This window comes from Dendropsophus ebraccatus, chromosome 2, assembly GCF_027789765.1.
Source record: "Dendropsophus ebraccatus isolate aDenEbr1 chromosome 2, aDenEbr1.pat, whole genome shotgun sequence".
NCBI lineage: Eukaryota > Metazoa > Chordata > Amphibia > Anura > Hylidae > Dendropsophus > Dendropsophus ebraccatus.
In genome coordinates, this window is record NC_091455.1 from 157,901,635 (window position 1) to 157,925,240 (window position 23,606).

The window sequence follows — 23,606 nt, forward strand, 5'->3', positions numbered from 1 at the left end:
TGTGGCTTACCGACTCCACAGCCCTGGTGTGGCTATATAAATCTCTTGGCTGGTCATATTACTGCTCCCAATAACTTCTGCATGGGACCTATGGAATTTGACAGAATAAATAATACCAGGGATTACTCACTGTTCCAAAGCTATTTTCCTTACAGATACATAGCAAGTAAAATGGGTTAGTAGCCTTCTAACCAACACAGAATTAACAAAAATAAAAGAAATAGACAATAACTGGAGTTATGATACTTTCTGTCAGTCTCCTATTTCTTACCCGCATTCGCTTGGCTAGCAAGAAATAGGAGACGTATGATTGCAGGATCAGACTACACAAGGTTTATTTGTAGTCTGTTACTGCAAATACTTAAGAGGCACGGAGTAACTGCTGTAGACACACATGAATTCTTTAAAGCGGATCTGTCATGGTTAAGGCTTCTAAATGTCCTTGTGTAGACGCCGCTGCCAATGGAAGTTTGGGTTGCCAAGGGAAGTATGAAATTGGCAGTAATGCAAGAGAACAATGTATACATAATGTTAAGAAGCCCCTGTATGCAGGGAAACCATTGCTATAATTTTCGTCCATGTATTAATAGTAGATTTAGGCAATTTGGAATGTATTTTAGTTACCTCCATACTGCTGCTAAATAAAGCAACCTAAACACAGGCATTATGTATTGGTATCTTTGGTAATATACTTCTAAGCAATACCACCACAACATGACCCTGTAAGAGATTACAGTACAGTTACGTCCAGAGACTCACAGGTGAAATCTTCTCTGATCAGTTTTGTTGACTTTTAAGTTAATAGGGGGCCATTTAAAACTGACCTATATACTTGTATTGGAGTCTTCTTTCTGCAAAAATGAACTGTAATGCTGGGTTCACACACAGTATATTTCAGGCAGTATTTGGTCCTCATGTCAGGTCCTCATAGCAGCCAAAACCAGGAGTGGATTAAAAACACAGGAAAGCTCTGTTCACACAATGTTGAATTTGAATGGATGGCCGACATATAACTGTAAATAACAGCCATTATTTCAATACAACAGCCATTGTTTTAGGATACCAGTAAATATTTGCCATTAAATGACGGCCATTCAGTCAATTACAACATTATGTGAACAGAGCCTTTCTGTGCTTTCAATCCACTCCTGGTTTTGGTTGCTATGAGGACCTGACATGAGGACCAAATACTGCCTGAAATATACGGTGTGTGAACCCAGCCTAAAAGTGCAGGTTAATTTTACAGAACATGTCGGTGGCCAGCAGTGGATTCGTTTTCAAAACAATGTGTGTATGATCCCATTAAATCAGTGGGTTCTTTTTCGATGTATGGGCAAAGAAAAAAGTGTGGAAGAGACCTTTAAAGGGGTAGTGCGGCGTTTAACATTTACTCACTAAATAACACACATTACAAAGTATGTGGGAAACCGGGCGCCATCTTGGGTTGACGACGTCTTCTTCGGGAGGCCAATTGCGGCTTAGCAGCTGATGACGCGGCATGAGGGACAGCTGGAGCAGTTCGGCCGGCCTCCCGAAGATGACGCCGTCGACCTAAGATGGCGGCCGGGGTTGACAGCAATTGAGTAAGTATACTGCACCACACTTCCGGGGTGGGGGAACACTGGGAAGGGGGCCATTCACAATGTCTATATATTTAGTGAATAAATGTTAAACGCCGCACTACCCCTTTAAGCTTACCTGTCAATGTTCAGACATGTTCAATCATTAGAACAAGCAGGGAGAGCAGTCCTACTACTTCTGGCTTGTTCTAGGGATTGGTCTAGCTTTGAACACAGACATACGTTTTTATTGCTTAGATTTTTTTTTTAAATAAATTTACCAGCCAAAACATACTGATGAGCTATTGACAAGATGGCACCCCACAATCAGTGACTGATGGGCTGACACCTGGCACGTGGGCAAATCGGCACCCGCACTAATAGTAGGGACTGAGGCAGCTTGTTCAAATAAACAGGAACTGAGCTGCCACTGCAACACAGCGGTGTAGTGCAGATGCCAAACAGCTGATGGTGGCAATTCTGTGGATCTGACCATATTGGCCAAAGTGACCTCCTTTGGTATACATGACTTTAAAAATAGAACCATTATGTCTAATTTCAAAAACTGAAGAAATCATAGTTCATTTTCCCCAGGGGTATGTGTATGTATATGTGAGGAAAAGTCATGTTTCTTTGTGCCTGTTTGCACCGTTATGGTACATGTGAACATGTTTTTATGAGTATTTCAAAACTGCTTAAAATGTGCCTAATGTGAAACTTTACTGAACTTTGCTTTATTGTAGCTTATAATTCTTTTCATTGACCTTTGTCGTGTGCCGTGTAAAGATTGCAAATAATTATTTTCTGGGTCAGCTTAATGTAGACGTATGTGTCACAGTCAAAAATGTCATTACTTAATGATGGTATCCCTATGTTGTCATCTTTTTACAGGCAGCATGGGCTTGCACTCCAACAAAAGGTGACATTATAAACTTAGAAAGTGGCAATATAGATGACGTTTTAGGTAAGTAAAGAGTGTATTTCGTGCTTTTTTTATTTTCTGTAAAATGTGTTGTGTATAAACACCTAACACATTAACAGCATATCTTTGAACTGTAATGTTGCATCAGAAGGTTGGATTCAGCCAGCTCATATAAAATGGCTCCGACAGAGGAGTTCAGCACATTTTCAGATGGAGAGTTTGTGCTGAATGCGATTTTCTGTACATAAGTGGGCACCGCAAAGAGAAGCTGAAGAAGACGACACATTGGTGAATCCCAAAATCCCAAATACTGCAGGCCTGCATCCTGTGGACACAGAGACCACTGCTGCGAATTGTTGACATATCCCATCCATGTGTAGCAGGGGCTGTCGCAAAAAACATTTCATATGTCATGGAGATATATCAAAAGTATCAGTCGGAGTCAGACCAGTCAGGAGACTGAGGCAGGAGAAGCACGTCTCCTGGCTCTGTGTCTTGTTATCAAAACAGACTCCTATTGTGAGGTTATGTGCACACTGAGGAATCTAGGCGGATTACCCGCAATGGATTCCGCTGCCCCCGTGGATATCCGCTCGTGTTATAGACTTCATTCTATGATGGGGCGATTCCGTCTTTGTTGTCCATGAGACACGGAAAGTGGTAATAAGGCCTAAGAAAGAATATGGGACCATCCAGGTCATAGACACTGAGCAAGAAGAGGAGTGCGCTAGTCTATGCCTTCTTGTCCTACTGATTGTTTAGGGCCTAAACCAATGAAAAGACTTGACGTAACATTTCAAAAAATAAATTCTCCTTGGACTACTTTAATATTAAAAAAGGCGCTGATTTTGAATCTTAATTGTATCTTCCTGCTTAGTTGTATTCCATTGCTATAAGCTCACAAACACAGGAGCCTAAGCTGTCCCTAATATTATATCACTTTCTAGTCCTATTTATTTATCAGCATGCCCCTTTTGCAGAAGGCCCTATTCCACAGAACGATTATCGGCCTTACTTGGCCGATAATCGTCCCGTGGAATCGAAGGCAACGATCAGCCAACATCGCTCATGTGGGCTGATCGTTGTGTCGTTTGTCTTTCAAAAATGTTGAAAGACAAACTACTCATACAGCAACGATATGCTGACGTCGCTCCATGCAATAGGAGCGGCGGCAGCAGCAGACCGCTGCTGTATGCTATGGGCTGCCCGGACGATCTAGCGATCACCCGGGCGGCCTCCCCCTCCCCACACCGGACTCACCCGCTCACCAGTTGGCCTGTGGAATAGGGCCTTTATAGTGGAGGAATGCAAGTGTATAGAAATATATAAAATGTCAGATTCTGCATTTTTTTTTTAAACCTTTACTGATGAGTCTAGCTTAGTGGGTCTAGGTCTAAAGGTCTAAAAAAGGTGTGTGTATATAAAAAAAAAAAACTTGGTTAGAAGGATAAGTGGCAAAAAGTTACAAAAGCATTAATCATTTGATAAATCTCCTACCACTCCAGAAGCGGTGCTTCAGTATTTCATGCTGCTCTTATACCATACACTGCATGTGTTGAAGCAGTGCCATCATAATTGTGAACATCTCTGAAGCCTCAAGCATGTATTCATTGCAGGAATGGCAGTATAAGTACTTTTTTGTACATCTTGTAAAGGTTAAAAGGGAAAGAGAAATCCAGACATATTTATATCAAGATTGGCATTTGTGGCATATTGCTAGGATAGTAATACCAATAGGTGAAAGTGGCTGTGGCTCTAGGTTATTGTCATTGCATTTATCACCTGTCGTCTCTGCCTGGTTTTCTACAGGTAGCCACTTCATTCATGTGCTCAGTCTATTTGCGGATTACAACAATAATTGACATTGGGAGTATATACTAGTGGTATGCCTTGGTTAAACGGAGGCAACCTCTTTTTACATTACACTATTAACAAAGAAAATTTTTATGATGTAGTGTGTTTTAGGTCTGAATAATATCATATACGGAGTTTAGCTAAGACTGAAGAACACTTTGGCAAAGTGGCATGAGCCAAAAGCTTCATAAAGTTTTCTCAACACAGCAATACTTTTAAAACAGAATGTGGTGATGGCGGTGGTGTGACTTTTGATATTTTTTAAATTCAGTTTGATGATCAATTTTCTTTCTCGTTACAGGTAATGCAGATGTCGCTTTAGTTAATTTTTATGCAGACTGGTATGTTTCCAAATTTCTGTTACGAATACTTTGAGAAATACTGTAATATTTTTTTAACTTACGTTTTATGATTTTAAAAGTTGGGGAAAATGTGCCGTTTTTTGTGAGCCAGGAGCCCTTAACGTCATCCTCAGCACTGCTGTGCACTATGGGAACATAATAGCAGATAAGAGATGTCTAACCTGCTGTTATTTTCTCTTTAACCTCTCCTCCTAGAAAGATCTATGGGGAAGAGGTTCATCTATAGTTAAGTATGCGTAAATTTACATGAAAATTGCACAGCCTAGCACAAGAGACATTTAAAAGATCTCTTCCTTACACCAAGGCATGGCTGCTATAATAGTTAATAGTACACAAGTATATTCTATACTCTTATGCCTATCTTTAACCCCTTCAAGACCAAGCCCATTGATGCACAAAAGTCCCGGTCAAATTAATGCAATGTTCCTCCCCGCCTTCTAAGAGCTTTTATTTTTCCACCTACAGGGCTGGGGTGTCATTTTTTTGTGCTATGATCTCTAGTTTTTATTAATATATTGGGGTAGCAGAAAAATTTTGATTGCTCTTTATGAATTTTTTTGTGATTATATAATTTAATAAAATCCGCAATCCTGGTGCGTTTTTTTTGTTTTGTTTCCGTTTATGCCGTTCACCGTGCAGGAACAATAATGTTATGTTAGATCGGACAATTCCGCACGCTACGTTATGTAATATGTTTATTTATTTATGGAGAGAGAGATGACTCCTATCTATATATAATCTATGTATAATATATCTCCTCTCTCTCATATCTATCTAATATCTATCTCCTATCTATCTCCCATCCATATATAATCGAACTTAGATAGATAGATAGCTAGCTATAGCAAACAATGTAGGCAGCACTGTTGGTGCCAGCAGACGAATCCTAGACCTTGGATCAAGTCAGCTAGTAAAAATACTCCGCAGCACCCCGATGGTAGTACAAATGTAAAAATGTGGATTTATTCTACATAATGATGTGCAGCAAACTTGAAAAGGGCCACTTGAAAATGGCATAGGAGAGACCGAAACAGTGTATTCCAAATGGTTGTGGTTTTCAAAAGGGGTCGTGGGTTTAAAAGGGGCGTGTCATAATTATTCAGTTTATCGTTACCTCGGCAATATGTATGATTAACCGCGATATTAATTTAGGCCATTATAGCTCAGCCCTAATCTGTTCATATTTTTTTTTTCCATTGCTGTTTGTTGCAGATCTTGCATTGAATTTCCCCTATGAATACTGTGTAAACATAGGTTAAATCTCAAAAAAGGCAGAAAAATAGTGATCTTGGTTCAGGCGCTGCTTCCAGCGCCTGATAGTATCCTAAACAGATTATTTTCTTCAATACATTTATAGGTGTTGTGCCCTCAGGACAGCCCTCCCAGGTGAGCACGCTGTCTCTACATGGCTCACCTTACCTGCACAAGTCCTATGTTCTGCACATAAGTGCCTTGTTTTCTATTCCAGTAAACATAGCCTAAAGTTTTGCTAAAATTGCTTGAAATCAGCTTCAATATCATGCATTCTGAACAATGAAATGATTGGCTCATCTGAAAATGTATTAATTTTTGTCATTTTAGGTGCAGATTCAGTCAGATGTTGCACCCAATATTTGAGGAAGCTTCAAATATCATTAAAGAAGAATATCCTGACAGAAATAAAGTTGTATTTGCCAGAGTGGACTGTGATCAGCATTGTAAGTAGCAGCTTAATTATTGCAGTTTATTCTTATTTTGTATATGATGGTTCACCTGGTGAAGAGTTAGGCCTGACTTGCAAGTAGCCCGCTTCAAGGTTAAAGGAGAAGTCCTTCTTGCAGCAAGTTGTATGACTTATGTTAGCCAGAACAATAAGAAACCTAATGGCACAAACACATTCCACTTCCCTCTGCTGGTACCCATGTCCATATCCATACTACCCTAGAAATAGTCATTCCTTTTACTCTACTGTGCTACAACTTACCCTTTTTACCCTATCTCCTATATCTCCCCCCCCCCCCCAATCCGACTAGAGGGAAGAGTCCAAAACCTGATGGGCTGACAACCAAAATTTATAAAATGCTAACAGGTTCTTTAGTGCCCTTCACAGCTTTGTTGTTATTCCTGGCTGCGACTCGTGAGTATTAAAGCTGAAACTCGACTATGTGACCTCCTTCTTGCAAATTCTTTGCAGCATATGCAAGGTAGAGTTCCATGGCAAGGGATGTGTGCGCCAATTACCTTTGCCCTGAGTAGCTACCAGTTTTCTTTTTAAAGGGAACCTGTCACCCCCCGTACCGGGGTGACAGGCTCCCGACCCCCCGTTAGAGACCCCTATACTTACCTCATCCCGCCGGGTCCCGCTTCTGGATTCGGTCGGGTTCCGGAGATCTCAGCCGCTGCAGCCCGGCGCGCGCGCTGAGAGATGAGTCCAACACCCATAGAGAATGACAGGAGAGTCCAGCGCTCGTCATTCTCTGAGCGTTGGACTCATCTGTCAGCGCGCGCGCCGGGCTGCAGCGGCTGAGATCTCCGGGACCCGACCGAATCCAGAAGCGGGACCTGGCGGGATGAGGTTAGTATAGGGGTCTCTAACGGGGGGTCGGGAGCCTGTCACCCCGGCACGGGGGGTGACAGGTTCCCTTTAAATCAGATAATTTTTTATTGAATTTTTCAACAAATACATGAGATGAAACATCCAACATAAATGGAAATTATTATGCATTTTCATCAAGATACATGGCAAGATTTTCCAGTTTCATATCATAACTAGCATAGAAATATTACACTTTGTAACTACAGGCGTATAGAATACCAAATAAAAAATGAAAATATAAACTATAATATGGAAACATGTACATGTCTTGTGTCCATCCTAACATAGATACCAGACTAAATTGTCCCTCACTTACTGTAGAGCTTGGTATTTAACTACACAAGTCACATGATAGAATACAATGCAGCAACACCTTGGTTTAACAGTATAACTTTACATTGCATTTAGGAGGACCTGAAGTGGGTTCCAGCTACCAGTTTTAACACACCACCTTGCTGGGCTTTATCGGCAGCAACCACTGGTTTTGCACATTGTGGACTTTGTCCCCCAAACAGATCAGTTTGTGCACAGCCTACTGTTGCTTCCCCCCAGCTGTGCTGAAATCGGTGGTACATGGGCTAAGACATGCAGATGAGAAGGGAACCAGGGGCCATGATTGCCCTCCACCTGTTTAACAATGTGGGTTACATGTAGCATCTAGAAAATCTCTACAGGTGGGAAACCTTCGGTTCTTATATCACTTTTTTGCCTGGCTAAGAATCAAGTCCTGGGATGATAAAAAAAACATTATCTGCACTATATTATATATTGGGGTTTAGGATCACTATGGAAATGTTATGAGGTTTGTGTCTGATATACAAAAATGTGTCAAACATGTCCCTGCCATAGATACTAATAAGAGAATGTACATTATATATCTGTAGTTCTTCTAATTGTTTATATATGTATGTATTACATATACAGCAGACATAGCACAAAGATATCGGATAAGCAAGTATCCCACACTAAAGCTGTTTAGAAATGGAATGATGATGAAGAGAGAATATAGAGGTCAACGCTCAGTAACTGCAATTGCAGACTACATTAGACAACAAAAAAGTGATCCAATACGGACAATTGGAGATCTGGAGGAACTGAAAACCATTGATGTGAGTATTTTGCCAGACGTTTGAATATTTTGAATTTGTTATGAAAAATTGGCAGATTTTATGGTTCATTCTGTTTTCAATAAGCTAATGCTCTCCATATATCGACTAGAGTGGAGAGCAGAACAAAGCAAAAGTGCTTGTCTCACTCCTGTCATGAATGTCTGTTGGTAGTGAAGAATAGGTGATAAGAGTCCCACCCATTGATCTTGAAACAGGGGGACACGTGGCACATATTTAAATGGAATGATGGTTGAACATGAGTGCTGCTTCCATTTATGGCACTAACAGTCGGCAGAGTCCAGCACTCTTACAGTCCTTGAAACCTGCTTTATTCAAATAGGGATCCCTAATTGTCGTGGATTGTGGGTCCCCTAGGGGTTAAACATTTATCTTGTGCATTCGTTATAAGTGTCTACTACAAAAATCTACAAAACTGTTCTCTTGAATATCATGCATTTCTCATACTAATCAGAACAACTTGAGCATTGCACATCCAGTTTTAGAGGTTGGCGCATGCAATTGGTGCAAATAAAATATTTTTAAAAACTTGTAAAACCTGCTTGGTAGAAACTGGTGTAACAGCTTTGTAGATGCCATGTCCGACTTGTTGGTAAGGACAAGTTAGTCAGCACTTCCTGAAATAAGTGGGCAGATATGATAAATGTGCTGTAACAGCGATGCATAAGCAGGCAAGCACAAAGACGCATCCTGGACAACACCCTGAAACACCCTGGTGTGGTAAAATAATTCTATGGGCAATGAGAGAGAGACAGTTCTTTAATAATTTCATTATTTTAATATGCGCTACCACTATATTCACTATGCCTTAAAGGCATGCATCACCTAGAATTTCTCATCCTAATTAAGATACTGAAGCTTGTTTGTTTTTAAAGCAGTTGGCCACTTAATAGTAAAATTGCTCAGTGTACAGTATTAGTAATTGTACTCACAGCTCTGACTGGCAGCAGCTCCCTGTGTACCTCATACAGCTAAAATCAGACTTCTCACCAGGCTTGGCTGCCCTGCTCTATGGTGTTTTGGTCCATAAGGGTATATGCACACTGAGCAATTCTCGAGGAATTGAAGCAGAAAATTTTCAGGCAGAATTTAAGCCCCCCATTGACTTCTATAGGATTCCTCTAGCAGATCTACAGCAGAAAAGTCTACTTGGAAATTCAGCAGTTTGAACGATAGAGCAGAAAACTCATTGAACACATCGGGACTTTGCTCTGTACATATTTTACGGGAGGAATTTCAAGCTGAAATTCCTCTTTAATTCCTCAACTTTTCCTCAGTGTGCACATACCCTAAGATTGCTTACATGGAGGAGCATGTGACCATGCCCCGCCCCCCTGTGTCCACCACTGAGCCTGTATATGTCTATGGAGGACACAGGGTACATGGCATGGTCACATGCTCCTCCATGTCAGCCATTTTATGGACAGAAACAAAACAGAGCAGGGCAGCCCAGCCTGGAGGAGAGGAGTGTGATTTTAGCTCTATGAGGTACACAGGGTGCAGCTGTCAGTATATACATTGAGCACACTTACTAATACTTTGTACTGACCTATTTTACTATAAAGTGGCCAACCCCTTTAAAAGCTGAATGTAATTTTTTTTTCTTTTTCATTTTTGTACTTTTTGCAATGGGGGCTGCCATCTTGCCTGAGCTGTTAATAGCATTGAGTTATATGCATTACAGCAAGCACAGTGGACATGCAATAGAGAGGAACAGTTGTAATGAGGTGAATGTGAAACATTGCTGGGTATGCTTTGACCTTTTGAGGGGGTCATTCCACAGGGAGCTGCTACCTACTGGTGTTGCCTTTTACTGTAATTCTGTGCAGATCACTGTACAGCAGCCTTCTCTTATCACCACAGACAGAACAGGAAGCCGCAGCTTAGTTCCAGACCTAATGGTGAGAGAAAACCGCAAGATTTTATAATTCCTTTTGTAATATAGATTGTAAATTAGAACATTTTAGAAAAAAAAAACCTTACCAAACCTTTAAAAAAAATATGTTCAACATAAAAACTTGATTTAAACAAGTCATTTGCCACAGCAAGACTGGTTGCAGTACTCCCATGTCACCGTGCAGTCTTTATTTCTTTTTGCTAGGAGCAAAAAACATAATTTTTTCCTTGTGAGATGTCCCTGGTATGCAGCAGTTAATATCTACTAAAGTCTGACAATAAACTGTTATTTTTAGTCATATTTGCTTTACCTAAACAGTAGCTTGTGAGCAAAACTAAATAAATATTTGCTGAGTAGGTTTCAATAATTTATGACTGAAACAATTCCTCTTGCAAAATTTTATTGGGGGGGAGGGGGTGGAATTTATTCGTATCTTGAATACATTTATTTTGCTGCTGTTTAGCACCTCATTCACTAGTTTGGTCACTTTTGACGGCAAGAAAACAGCACTATTCTTGACATTAAAACAGAATTCCTGTTTTTACTTGAACAAACACCATGACGTATGATATGAAATAAGGTATGAAAAACGCTAAATTTACCCTTTACACCTGTGTCGAGATGTCAGAATGCAAAAAGGAGGTGACAGTGTCACTTTAAAGACTGGACATTCAGTTGCCTGCAGATATTTATATATGTAAGATACACTAATCTTCCCACTGTGTTCTAATCTAAGCTTATTAATCAGTGGGTCTGCTACCTCCAAATATTGGGGCTGTGCTTTGCTTATATTAAGAGAGGCAGGCCTTCCAGGGCAGATCTGTGCACTAGCCCCACCCCCAGTGCGCCAAAATGCCTTATCATATTCTGTGAACTGATAGTATTCTGAAAATGGTGCCAAGGATAAAAGTAAGAAACTTACCTCATACTCTGTGCCCTACGGTGACATTTCAGCAGGTTAGATGCTTCTAAACATCTTTATGAAGGAGCAGCGCGTGCTCTGCCCTTTAGTCCATGCTCTCTCTGCTAAAGTAGCAAAAGATAGAATTATAATGGAGCCTTATGGAACTTCCCGTAGATGCGATTGCTGAAATTTCCATGGGCTCCATTATATTTCAGTCAGTTGCTACTTAAGCGGTGAGAGCGGAGATGAAGATGCAGAGCGCATACTACTAATCACTTCTGCCTCTTCGCTCCACAGATCAGCAGGGGTCATGGCACCCAGACCCCCACAGATACAAACTTCTGATGTGGCTATAATGTTTCAGAGGTTTCTTATAATGACAGGTACACTTTAAAGGGTTCCCCCGCAAAAATTTGTAATTTAATTCTATTTAAAAATCTTGTCTTCCCATACTTATTAACTGCAGTATGCCCTGCAGGAAGTGGCGTTTATTTTTCAGTCTGACACAGTGCTCAGGAACTGTCCAGAGCAAGAGACCGCGCACCGCGCACGATATGCAAAGAGGAATACATACCTATCCAGGTTGCAGGGCTCCTCTTTCTCTGTGCTTCTCAACGGGTCCCGCGCGCTCCGGCTTCACAGCGGCCTGTCTCAGCTGACAGGCCGCTCGACCAATCACAGGCTGGGACTGCCGCGGCCTGTCAGCTGAGACAAGAGAAGCACAGAGGAAGAGGAGCCCTGCAACCTGGATAGGTATGTATACAGTTTAAACAAAGGCTGCAAGGACATCGGTAACTATGTCCATGCAGCCCTTGTTAAACGATTATCGGCCTGTGTAATAGGCCCAGTAAACGAGCGCCAATCTAGCAGATTGTCGCTCTCTTAGAGGTATTATTAGGCCCCCATCGGCCCATCTTGTTAAATCTTTTAAAGAAGTACCTTTTTCAGAATTAAATGTGTTTTCGAAAATGTAATGTTAACCAAGGCTAGACAGAGTTTAGAATTTTAGATATCTGTGTAATATATTTCTATAAGAGGTTTGTGCATATAGAGAAGGATTTATATTTAGTTATTTCTACATGCTTATGTTGCATATTACTACCTCATGTAATTATTTTATTTTATTACAGCGCAGTAAAAGAACAATAATTGGATTTTTTGAAAACAAGGAGTCTGACAACTATCGCACATTTGAAAAAGTGTCAAACATTTTACATGATGATTGCGTATTTATTGCAGCTTTAGGGTAAGGGATTTTTAATAGTGGATGTACTAATATAATATTTGTCTTATCCAAGTAAATTTACCATTTCTCTACTTTTTTGTTTAACCTTCTTTACAGAGAGGTTTCTAAGCCGGAAAGGTTTAGTGGAGACAATGTTATCTATAGGCCCATAGGAGTAAGTATGATTTTAGTTTCTCTTGGGGTTATGAAGTGTATTATATAGCAAGCATATTTTCATCTAGTTACCCTTCTTATTTTAAAGTATTGGAAAGAACAATGGGGGAAATGTATCAAACCATGTGCAAAGGAACTATGCCCATAGCAACCAATCGGATTTCTTAAATTTTTAAAAATGCCTCTGAAGCACCAGAGCTTGAATCTGACTGCTATGGGCAACTACTCCCACTGTTCCAATGCACAAGGTGTTACAGCCCAAAGCACATCAATTCCTCAGGCACGCCATTTTTACACTTCATTGTGGCAATGCTTCAAATGTTAAACCAATTTATAGGATACCGTTTTTATGTACTAGGAAAATTTATGGAAATGTAAATTTATAATTTTTTTTCCCCCCAAACAGGAAAATGCTCCAGATATGGTGTACTTAGGTTCACTTACCAACTTTGATTTGGCTTTCGCTTGGACACAAGATAAATGCGTGCCTCTTGTACGAGAAATAACATTTGAGAATGGGGAGGTAAAAATGTTTCCCACCTTTTTTAATTTTCTCGTCTGTCTTGGCCACGTAAATGAGGTTGAGTACAAAAATGTGAAACCTCATTGGATACTGTTTTTATACATGCTTGGTGTAGTCGCTGTATTAGTGCAGTAGCTGAATACTTAAAGCTTAAAGGAATCAGGACAAGTCTTTGTACTGTAGGCACATGTTGGGCACATTCATATTTTTTACCACTGTTTAGGTAGGTTAAGAGTTTAAAATAAAATGTTGAAATACAAAAAAAAAGCAAATTGGTACTTTTGCACAATGTGTTATATACAATACTGCTGCCCAACATAGAAATCAATTGTTATATGACTACAGTGCCATAATTTCTCTCTGAAGAGACATGAAAAAAAGTATTGCTGTAACTTTTATTAAAACGTTCACCCATCCTAAGGGAAGATTCACACATAGTCCCAAGATTCACTGTCACTGTGTGTGAATGCAGTTTAAGGTGTTTGTACAACAAAAGCCCTAATAATGAAGACTGTCTTCAGTATTTTGGGGTATTTGTTTATAGAAGTTCACAGATTTGGGATACATACAAAGTAATATCCTGTGGGGGGGGGGGGAAGAAAAAAAAACTTTTAAAATGAAATTATGTGTTTTAGGAACTGACTGAGGAAGGTCTTCCATTCCTTATACTTTTCCATATGAAAGATGACCTGGAAAGTTTAGAAAAGTTCCAACAAGAAGTTGCTCGTCAGTTAATTAGTGAAAAAGGTATGTTTTAAGTAAAAATTAAGGTATAACGAAATGTGTTTTTCTATATCAATTTTTGTGTTTGATCAATAAGTTTTTATTTTTAGCATATTTGGCATGGTGACGTGCAATAAAAAAAAAAGCAACGCTAAAACATGCATAGTGTTCACACAGGATAATCTTTTCAGAAAACATCAGGCCCAGTAAACCAAAAAACAACCTGCATGCCTTGGGGAGTAAACTTGCATACATGCATTCATAACCAATGTATTTTCAAGGTTATAAAATATCCTTCCAATAGATTAGTAGATGTGATTCCAGTAGATCCAGTGAAAAAGAGCCATAAAAGGTATCATTATCCAAAAAATAACGCCTTCAGTGGGTACGACGAGTAATCATTTTTAGCGACCAGCCTTCTGATAAAGAGCTGCATAGGATTTCTACAACTTTTCAAAAAGGATCTAGTGAGCAATTCTAGTGTATCCACCCATCTACCCCAAATTCAAATCAAATTTACCTTTTTGTGTATGTATGTATGTATTCCAAAACGATACACCGGACCAGCGAGTTGCAGTTGAATAGTTTATTTGTACGGACCCATAAGACCACAGGTATAACAGCAGTATTCACACACAGATGTCAACGCGTTTCTGATGCTATCGCATCCTTAATCATGACAATTGTAACTACGTGTGGAGCTAGCTTTTAAAGTCTAAGCTCCACCTCTCCCTGATGTCAGAGCATAATGAGTTACACATGTTGTATGGGTAAAGTAAATTAGAACCAACATAAACACTTAAAAACAATGCTACCGGAAAATGCTAAACTAGAAGTGCCAAAAATTTACACTATTTACAAGGGGCTGAATTGTGTCTCACAGAATAATGCAACATTTATCAACTTGTAACATGTTAGATGCATAAGATCACAACAGTTATAAATTTAATAATACAAAAGTAGCTCACGTTTCAGGTTCAGGCCATTGGGAAAATAGGTTTGAAGCTGAAATATCCAAAAAGCTTCCCTCTGTTGTAGTCTGCTCCTTCTGTCACCACCCCTCGCTAGCGGTGGAACTTTTTCTATGGCATAAAAGCACATAGAATCTATTTTGCCCCCATGATTGTCCGCAAAATGTCTGGATGCACCCGACAGATTTCTAGTTGTGCTGTGCCTAACATCATATATATGTTCTAGTATGCGTGTACGGAGACGTCTGGTTGTGCATCCCACATACATAATGTTGCATACCGCACAATATGTGACGTATACCACAAAATAGCTATCACAGTTTAGAAATTTTTTAATAGCAAACCTTTGCTTATTGTTACTGTCGCTGTAACAATAAGCAAAGGTTTGCTATTAAAAAATTTCTAAACTGTGATAGCGATTTTGTGGTATACGTCACATATTGTGCGGTATGCAACATTATGTATGTGGGATGCACAACCAGACGTCTCCGTACACGCATACTAGAACATATATATGATGTTAGGCACAGCACAACTAGAAATCTGTCGGGTGCATCCAGACATTTTGCGGACAATCATGGGGGCAAAATAGATTCTATGTGCTTTTATGCCATAGAAAAAGTTCCACCGCTAGCGAGGGGTGGTGACAGAAGGAGCAGACTACAACAGAGGGAAGCTTTTTGGATATTTCAGCTTCAAACCTATTTTCCCAATGGCCTGAACCTGAAACGTGAGCTACTTTTGTATTATTAAATTTATAACTGTTGTGATCTTATGCATCTAACATGTTACAAGTTGATAAATGTTGCATTATTCTGTGAGACACAATTCAGCCCCTTGTAAATAGTGTAAATTTTTGGCACTTCTAGTTTAGCATTTTCCGGTAGCATTGTTTTTAAGTGTTTATGTTGGTTCTAATTTACTTTACCCATACAACATGTGTAACTCATTATGCTCTGACATCAGGGAGAGGTGGAGCTTAGACTTTAAAAGCTAGCTCCACACGTAGTTACAATTGTCATGATTAAGGATGCGATAGCATCAGAAACGCGTTGACATCTGTGTGTGAATACTGCTGTTATACCTGTGGTCTTATGGGTCCGTACAAATAAACTATTCAACTGCAACTCGCTGGTCCGGTGTATCGTTTTGGAGTAATCACAAGCACCTGTTGGAGTGTGGACCGTGCGCAGCGGTGGTGAGATATATATATATATATATATATATATATATATATATATATATATATATATATATATATATATATATATATATATATATATATATAATAATATGTCCTAATTGTTCATTCTGCTAATAAACTCTGGTAGGACTGTTTGGAACCTACAGGAATTAACACTAAACCAAATTTCATGACATCAAGGCAGGAATAACACACTGAAAAATAGTGAAGAACAGTAGTGTATTGGTCAGTCTACGCCAGTGTAATCACTGGACAGACAAAAATATAAGAAGTATACTTGACCAGAGCACATTCACAAATGAGAAAAAAGAGTTAATTACAGAAAAAAACTTTGAGGCCGTACTTTACCAGTATCACAGGGACATGCGACATGTATTTCACACCTAAGTGCTTTGTCAGGAGATGATTTTACTGACATTTGGGGCCACTTATATATCTCCCCTTGAGAGTGGTACTTACTAAACACATGTGCTCAAAATGGTAGCTTATTACTTCCAGAGTTATCCATCCTACCTATCCATTTGTATATGCATGAAACACCCACTAAAAAAATGGCAGCATAACATCTTTTATGGTGATGTGTCTCTACATGGGCTTCCCCAAAATGGCGCCCATCGTTTGTTAGTGCATAATCTATGTCCGATTGGCCCTATATATGCCGTCTATGTTATGCAATTTTGCTTTCCTCATAATACTGTCATAAACTGTTAAATGCCATGATTGCTGCATTTTAGGTGTTAGTGGAGGACAGCAAGCTCTGCTTCTGAGTTTGCTTCATATTACTATAGTAAAAGCATTCCATACATATATGGCACCAGCACACAAAGGCTAGACGGCCATGCCTTACATTTAAAGCGATTCTGTACCCACAATCTGACATCCCCAAACCACTTGAACCTTTGGATTGCTGCTTTTAATCCAAGGTCTGTCCTGGCGTCTGTCTGTCAGGTGATGCAGTTATTGTCCTAAAAAATAACTTTTAAACTTGCAGCCCTGTGTCAAATTGGCGTGGCCTAGAGTACCCATGCCCTAGAATTGCGACACCCTTCTGTCCCTCCTTCCCTCTTCATAATTAGGAATGCCCCTAGAACAATTTCTGCTATTTATCACCTGTGTGAGCACTGCACAGGAGCTGGACCGTTAAGGCACCTGTGCAATGTTCAGACAGGCGAGGAATAGGAAAAATACTGCCATGGGGCATTCCTAGTGATGAGGAGGGCGGAGAGGAGGGACGGAGGGGTGTCGCAATTCTAGGGCATGGGTACTCTAGGCCACACCAATTTGACACAGGGCTGTAAGTTTAAAAGTTGTTTTTTAGGATAATAACTGCATCACCTGCCGAACGGACCCCAGGAAAGATCTTGGATTAAAAGCAGCTATCTGAAGGTACAAGCGGTTTGTGGGGTCAGATTGTGGGTACAGAGTTGCTTTAAGGCCTGTGTCTGCAAAGGGTTAAAATGGGTTAAAAAATATATTCTTACATTGATGCTAGTAAAATTGTTTGTGTTAAATTTTTTTTTTTTTTTTTACAGGAACAATAAATTTTCTTCATGCAGACTGTGATAAGTTTAGACATCCTCTCTTGCATATTCAGAAGACTCCTGCAGATTGCCCAGTAATAGCAATCGATAGTTTTAGACACATGTATGTGTTTTCAGATTTTAAAGATTTATCGTAAGTATCTTTATCTCTTGATCTTATACAGGTCATTAATTTTAAATAACATTGTCACATCAATTTATAGAAAAGTTGGTGTATGTGGGGGACCCCCAAAAAGCCAATGTTTCAGTCTACAACTAACTGAAATGTATTGGTTATTTTAAAATCTGTGTGATTTTGGTGCATGTCTAGGGATTTGAACTTTTAAATCTATTGCAAAGAGAATTGGAGTGCACTCAGTGCTTTGAATCCCTAAATAATAGTGATACCAGATGCCATAGCTGATGACATTTTAACACTCCATTTTTGGGGTAAAAAATGCATGTGAGCTCTAATTTATGGTCAGAATTACGGCTTTAAAATAAATGTGTGCACAAACTGTATTTTTACTTTATACTTCTTTTGATCTCTAATAGGGCCCGTCCTTTATTATTGATTTTATGGATTAAATGTTTCTCCCTCTAACTAAATGTATGTAAGAAAGTGTTTTTCCTGGTTTTAATAAATAAGTTTCTTAGATAGAACATAATATATAAAATTTATATTAAAATTCAATTATTAAAGCTCTGAGTTTTTCCGACTCCACAGGAAACTCCATTCTTGATAGCCTAGGGGTCAGCCCCTAGTGATCACACAGTTATCACCTATCTTGTGAAAGATTTTCCCCTGCTAAAAGCATAACAGAAGATTGTTGACAGTCCATCTAGTCTGCCCTTCTAGTATTTCCCTTCTTAATATCTTAGGATAGATATGTTTATCCCAAGCATGTTTAAATTCTGGTATTGTAGATTTACCTACTGCATATGCTGGAAGTTTGTTTCAAGCATCTACTACTTTCAGTAAATTAATATTTTATCACGCTGCTTCTGATCTTTCCCTCAACTTACCTCTCACTGTGTCCTCTTGTTCTTCAGTTAATTTTTTTCCATAAACACTTCCCTTCTGAATGTTATTTAGTCCTTTTAAAGGTTTTGATCATGTCCCCCTTTCTCTTCTTTCCTCCAGACTATACATTAAGTCTTTCCTGATATGTTTTATGCCTGATACCCTCCACCATTTTTGTGGCCTGTCTTTTAGAGCTGTTCTATTTTATCAATATAGTTTGCAGATGAGGTCTCTGGAACTGGACACAGTATTCCAGATTTGGTCTTACTAGAGCTCTATACAGCGGGATCACAATCTCCCTCTTCCTACTGGTCATACCTCTAGCTATACAGCCCAGCATGCAATTTGCTTTCCCTACTGCCTGGCCCCACTGTTGACTCAATTTAAGGTTGTCAAAAATCACTACCCTTACATCCTTCTCCTCTGCAGTCTTTGCCAACACAGAACTGCTGATATGATACTCGGATACTGTTATATAACGCCTTTTAAAACTTTTGCATGGAAAGAGGCTCCTCTGCAATAATATTAGGCTACCCTATTTGGGGGAAACACTATGACCATTTTCATTCATATATATATATATATATATATATATATACTGGATATAATTTAAAATAACGGTTCTCTGGTGTTTAATACTGTATTCAATCAAGTTTAATACCTAATATCTGTTCACTGTTTATTTTTCAGAATTCCCGGTAAACTAAAACAATTTGTCTTAGATCTACATTCTGGAAAACTGCATCGAGAATTTCATCATGGACCTGACCCAACTGATGTTGCCCCAGGACAGGTATTTTCTATTATTTTTGGTGCTTGCAAACTGAACAAAAATTTCAGACACAGAGGGAGGCCACAGGTGGTTTGTGCAAAAAATAGGTATCTTTTTGCCGATGTACTTTAAGCGTGTTTATTACATAAGGCCATATTACACAGCCCTGGGATCACTGTAAACAAACACCAATCTGTTAGGTTTTGAAAGCTAACACAATCTATTAAGAGCCTTACAGAGCCTATTACAGTCACTAGATTGTTTGTGAAACCCTTCAGTCAGCCTTTGGCTGCACATCTATTACATAGGTAGATGTGCAGCCAATGGTGGTTTTTTCGACAGGTTTAAAATCTGCAATCAGACAACGAGCTATCTCTTGTTCTTTGGCTGATCGCTAGTGCTATTACATGTGGCAATATCTGCCTAATTTGGTATATAATCCCTTAATGTAATAGGGCATTTATTGTGTCTTTGTATTAGCTGAGACAGCTCAATAACTAACATGCAGTGTATCCAATCTGTTTAATCATTCAGCTTGTAGCATTACTTAGTTCTACATTTTAACAAGACAACCTAATTACAACCTAGTTACTTTTTTGTTACGTATAGTGGTGGGTCGGTCCCCCCACCCCCCCCCCCCCCCCCCCCCCCCTTCATTGAACAGTGAGAACCCCCTTGATTACCACAATGTGTGTCAGGAACTGCAGTCCTGTAGTTCCTGATCACCCTGCTCTGATCTAGCACTGCGAGGCGGCATGATACAGAGCAGAGTTGTTACTCATACTCTTATGTTCAGTTCACACAATACACCTTTTAGAACAGAGAGGTGGTTGCCACCTTGGTTATCTAGTCATCAATAGCTAGCAAAACAGAAGAGACTGGAAAATATATCTTAAAAAATGCTCTTAATCTTTTCTGAATTGCCTCAATCAGTTTTGTGTGTGTGTGTGTGTGTGTGTTTTTTTTTGTCTTTTTTTCTTTTTATAGATTTCTTTTTAAGTTTCTGCTAATTCTCATTTTGTCATTTAACTGACTTTTTATTCTTTTTATTTTTTCAGCAGCAAACTCAAGATTTGGCAAGTAGTCCTCCTGAGAGTTCTTTCCAAAAATTAGCTCCAAGCGAATATAGGTACACTATACTAAAAAGGGATCGTGATGAGCTTTAGTAAATTAGAAATGCCATGGAAGCCTTAAAGTTTGATCAAGCAGAGTATGGTAAAACAAAAACTTAGCCTATATTTTCATAATTGTATTTTTTATTTGGGATAAACAAACAATAATGGATTATTTTTATTTGCTCCCGCTGTTTGTAAATATGTCTGTGTTTAGTGGTTTCTTTCTGTACAGACTTTTAAAATGAAAATACAAACCATTGAAATCTCTGAAACCAACAGTCCTGTTTTATAACTACAAAGGTGTCATGACATTACACATAAGTTGTAAAATTGCACTTCCCCCAATAAATTGGATTTTTGGATGTTTTCTGTGACGTTGTTGTTTTTATTTAAATTGTTTAACAGAGAAGCCAATTCGCAATAATACAGCTGGCAAAGTGTACTTGCCATGTGTTAAAGGGGTACTTGGGCAAAAACAAACAAAGTTCTGTCAGGAGGTGGGGAAAACAAAGAATGTATACTTACCGGTCCCCAGACGCCCACCAGCATCCTCCTGCGATGCCAGTCTGGGCAGTCGTAGCAGGAAGCCAGAAGAAAATGGTTCTGGCAGGAGGCTGGGAGCCTGTTCAATCAGTGCTGTGGGGGCACAGGGACCAGTAAGTATACATTCTTTTTTACATTTCTATCATGTTTCCCCTGTCCGCACTTAACAATTTTTTAAAAGATTCAAAACCCAAAAAAATATTTTTGAAATTTTACAAAATTTTTAAAGTGTTCATTTAAAATTTCCAAGTTTGGGTGTGTGGCCTGCAGCCATAATGGGCAGATACATGTCAGAGCACAGGGCCCGCTAACATCGTGAGATAAACTTGTGATCACTGTACATCTGTCATTTAGCCACCTAAAAATGCCCTGGCATTAGTGTGGAAACCACCCCCCCCCCAACCCCTCTGCTCACATGAGATCCAGCCACATCAGAGAGTGACGAGAGGCTGTGGCCTAGCACAACAGTAACATGCTAAAATTCAAGTCTCCAAAAGGTCTGACTTTGGATCTTACACATTACTCCCTGAAGGAAGACCTAAAATGTCACTGACCTGCTGACCTTTTTGTTCAGCTGCCCATGAGAAAGGCTTTGCTGGTGCAGCAGATTATTACAGCGGACCAGTGCTGACGTCCTGCCATCAGGCAGCTCCACCTAGGCACCATTGGCTGCTGCTGGTGCTTGACTGGTGAACACTGTTGTTTCTTGTTTGTTTTTTTTCCCCTAACTGGAGGTCTTCATTTACTGCCCATATACGATCTTGGTGGGGACATAATCTGTACGCCACTCCATCTTGTGTTAGCCTTACTGCACTCCCAAGTATTAACCCCTGCTTTTATATACAGTATCAAAAAACACACACACCAAGAAGGTGGAGGCGTTAAATTGAGGAAAACTGTACAATTGAAAAGAGGCTCCAACACTCTGTGTTAAGGCAGCTCAACTTGAGATACTTAGAAATCCAGGATAAAAAAGTTCATGGCACTCCAATTCCCAAAATGATGATCCTTTATTGATAGCAAGCATGAATAAATCCACATAAAAAAAAGCGTGCACAGCAACGCGTTTCGACGTTTCCGTCTTTATCACGGAAACGTCGAAACGCGTTGCTGTGCACGCTTTCTTTTTTTTATGTGGATTTATTCATGCTTGTTATCAATAAAGGATCATCATTTTGGGAATTGGAGTGCCATGAACTTTTTTTATCCTGGATTTCTATGTGTACACCCAGTGAGCTCCTGGGTTTCTTACGTCATCCTCCCTAGATCCAGACACACCGAGACACAGGTATTAACCAACACTGAATGCTGGCAATATTGTGGTTTGAGCGGTAAACCTACTCAAGTTGTTCCAACTTGAGATACTGTTGGGCATAGAGACATACAGGTTGCCTATGGCATACTGCAGCTCACAGATTTTGCAGCTGAGCCATAGATCCTTCTGTCCTGCATACATCCCTGAGCTGGTAGTGCCTTTCATATCTCTACTCGGGGTGACTGACATATATAATGGCCCCCAGATCATCACACCAGCAATTGGGGGCATTGTGTTGCTCCACAGCAATTTAAAGAGTCCCTGTCGTGAATTATTATTATTATTATTTTTTTTTTTTTTGCAAAAATCATTAGTCCAGGCAATTTTAAGAAACTTTGTAATAGTTTTTTTTTTTTTTTTTTAAATAATTGTGTTTTTTATAAATTTTCAATAAAGGAAATACAAATAACAGTAATCATAATAGCAACTCAGCGCTATCAAGGCACAAAAAAAAACGAAACATTGTCACTATCAATAACTTAAGTAGGAGATTAGATAAGGTTGAATAAAGAAGAGAAAAAAAAACAAAAAAAAAACAGAATATATAACAAATCCGAAGATGCATGGGGATAGAATCAAACAGGACACAAGGGGGAGGGAAAAGAAAGGATAGGGGGAATAGGGAAGAGAAGACAAGCCGCTGGACTGGTTAAGGGGAGGAGGAGGTTGTACGATCAGTGTTCCTCTCTATCCAATAGAGATCCCATGGGTCCGATACTTTTTTAAAAATAGTTCCAGTTTGTTGTCTAGCCTAGCAGTTAAGTGCTCCATGTTTCTAACATCCAATATCCTAGCATATAGATCATTTCTTGTAGGCGGGGCAGTTGTTTTCCAATATTTTGCTATCAGACACCGGGCCGCCGTAAGAAAGTGCAGCAACAGTTTAAGAGTGTAGCGTCTCATCTTAACTGAGGTCACATTAAAGAGATAAAACAGCGGATCCAGGGGGATAGCTAGTCCTGATACATCAGCTATAAGCCCTTTAACTAGGGTCCAGTACGGGACAATGAGGGGGCAGAGCCAGTATATATGTGGAAGGGTTCGACAATCTGCTGACATCTCCAACAGAGATGGGAGACCATTGGGTTCATTGCGTGCAAAACACTTGGAGTATAATACCAAAGATACATTATCTTATACTGGTTTTCTTTATACGTCACACAAATAGAAGTCTTGGCTGCCCTATCCCATATCACACTCCAAATGTTCTGAGGCAACCGCCTCCCGAAAAGGCTTTCCCATTTGTCCATATAGGGATAACGCACGTCTGTATCTGATGGAGGTCGCTTAAGCAGCC

At 39.5% G+C, this 23,606-nt stretch overlaps 1 protein-coding gene across 2 annotated transcripts in view; it reads left to right on the forward strand.

Moving 5' to 3' along the window:
- Nucleotides 1-20,818, forward strand: part of ERP44 (endoplasmic reticulum protein 44) — a 35,930-nt gene extending 15,112 nt beyond the window's left edge. Inside the window, exons 2-12 of one of the 2 annotated variants that reach the window (XM_069958565.1) lie at nt 2,451-2,523; nt 4,637-4,676; nt 6,279-6,394; nt 8,197-8,381; nt 12,331-12,446; nt 12,543-12,600; nt 13,006-13,122; nt 13,758-13,869; nt 17,553-17,694; nt 19,255-19,357; nt 20,395-20,818. In XM_069958565.1, the coding sequence (XP_069814666.1) occupies nt 2,451-2,523; nt 4,637-4,676; nt 6,279-6,394; nt 8,197-8,381; nt 12,331-12,446; nt 12,543-12,600; nt 13,006-13,122; nt 13,758-13,869; nt 17,553-17,694; nt 19,255-19,357; nt 20,395-20,502 (1,170 nt within the window). In that variant the 3' untranslated portion in view covers nt 20,503-20,818. The remainder of the gene's footprint in view (nt 1-2,450; nt 2,524-4,636; nt 4,677-6,278; nt 6,395-8,196; nt 8,382-12,330; nt 12,447-12,542; nt 12,601-13,005; nt 13,123-13,757; nt 13,870-17,552; nt 17,695-19,254; nt 19,358-20,394) is intronic. The other variant, XM_069958567.1, reaches the window with a different exon arrangement.
- The last annotated feature ends 2,788 nt before the right edge of the window (nt 20,819-23,606 follow it).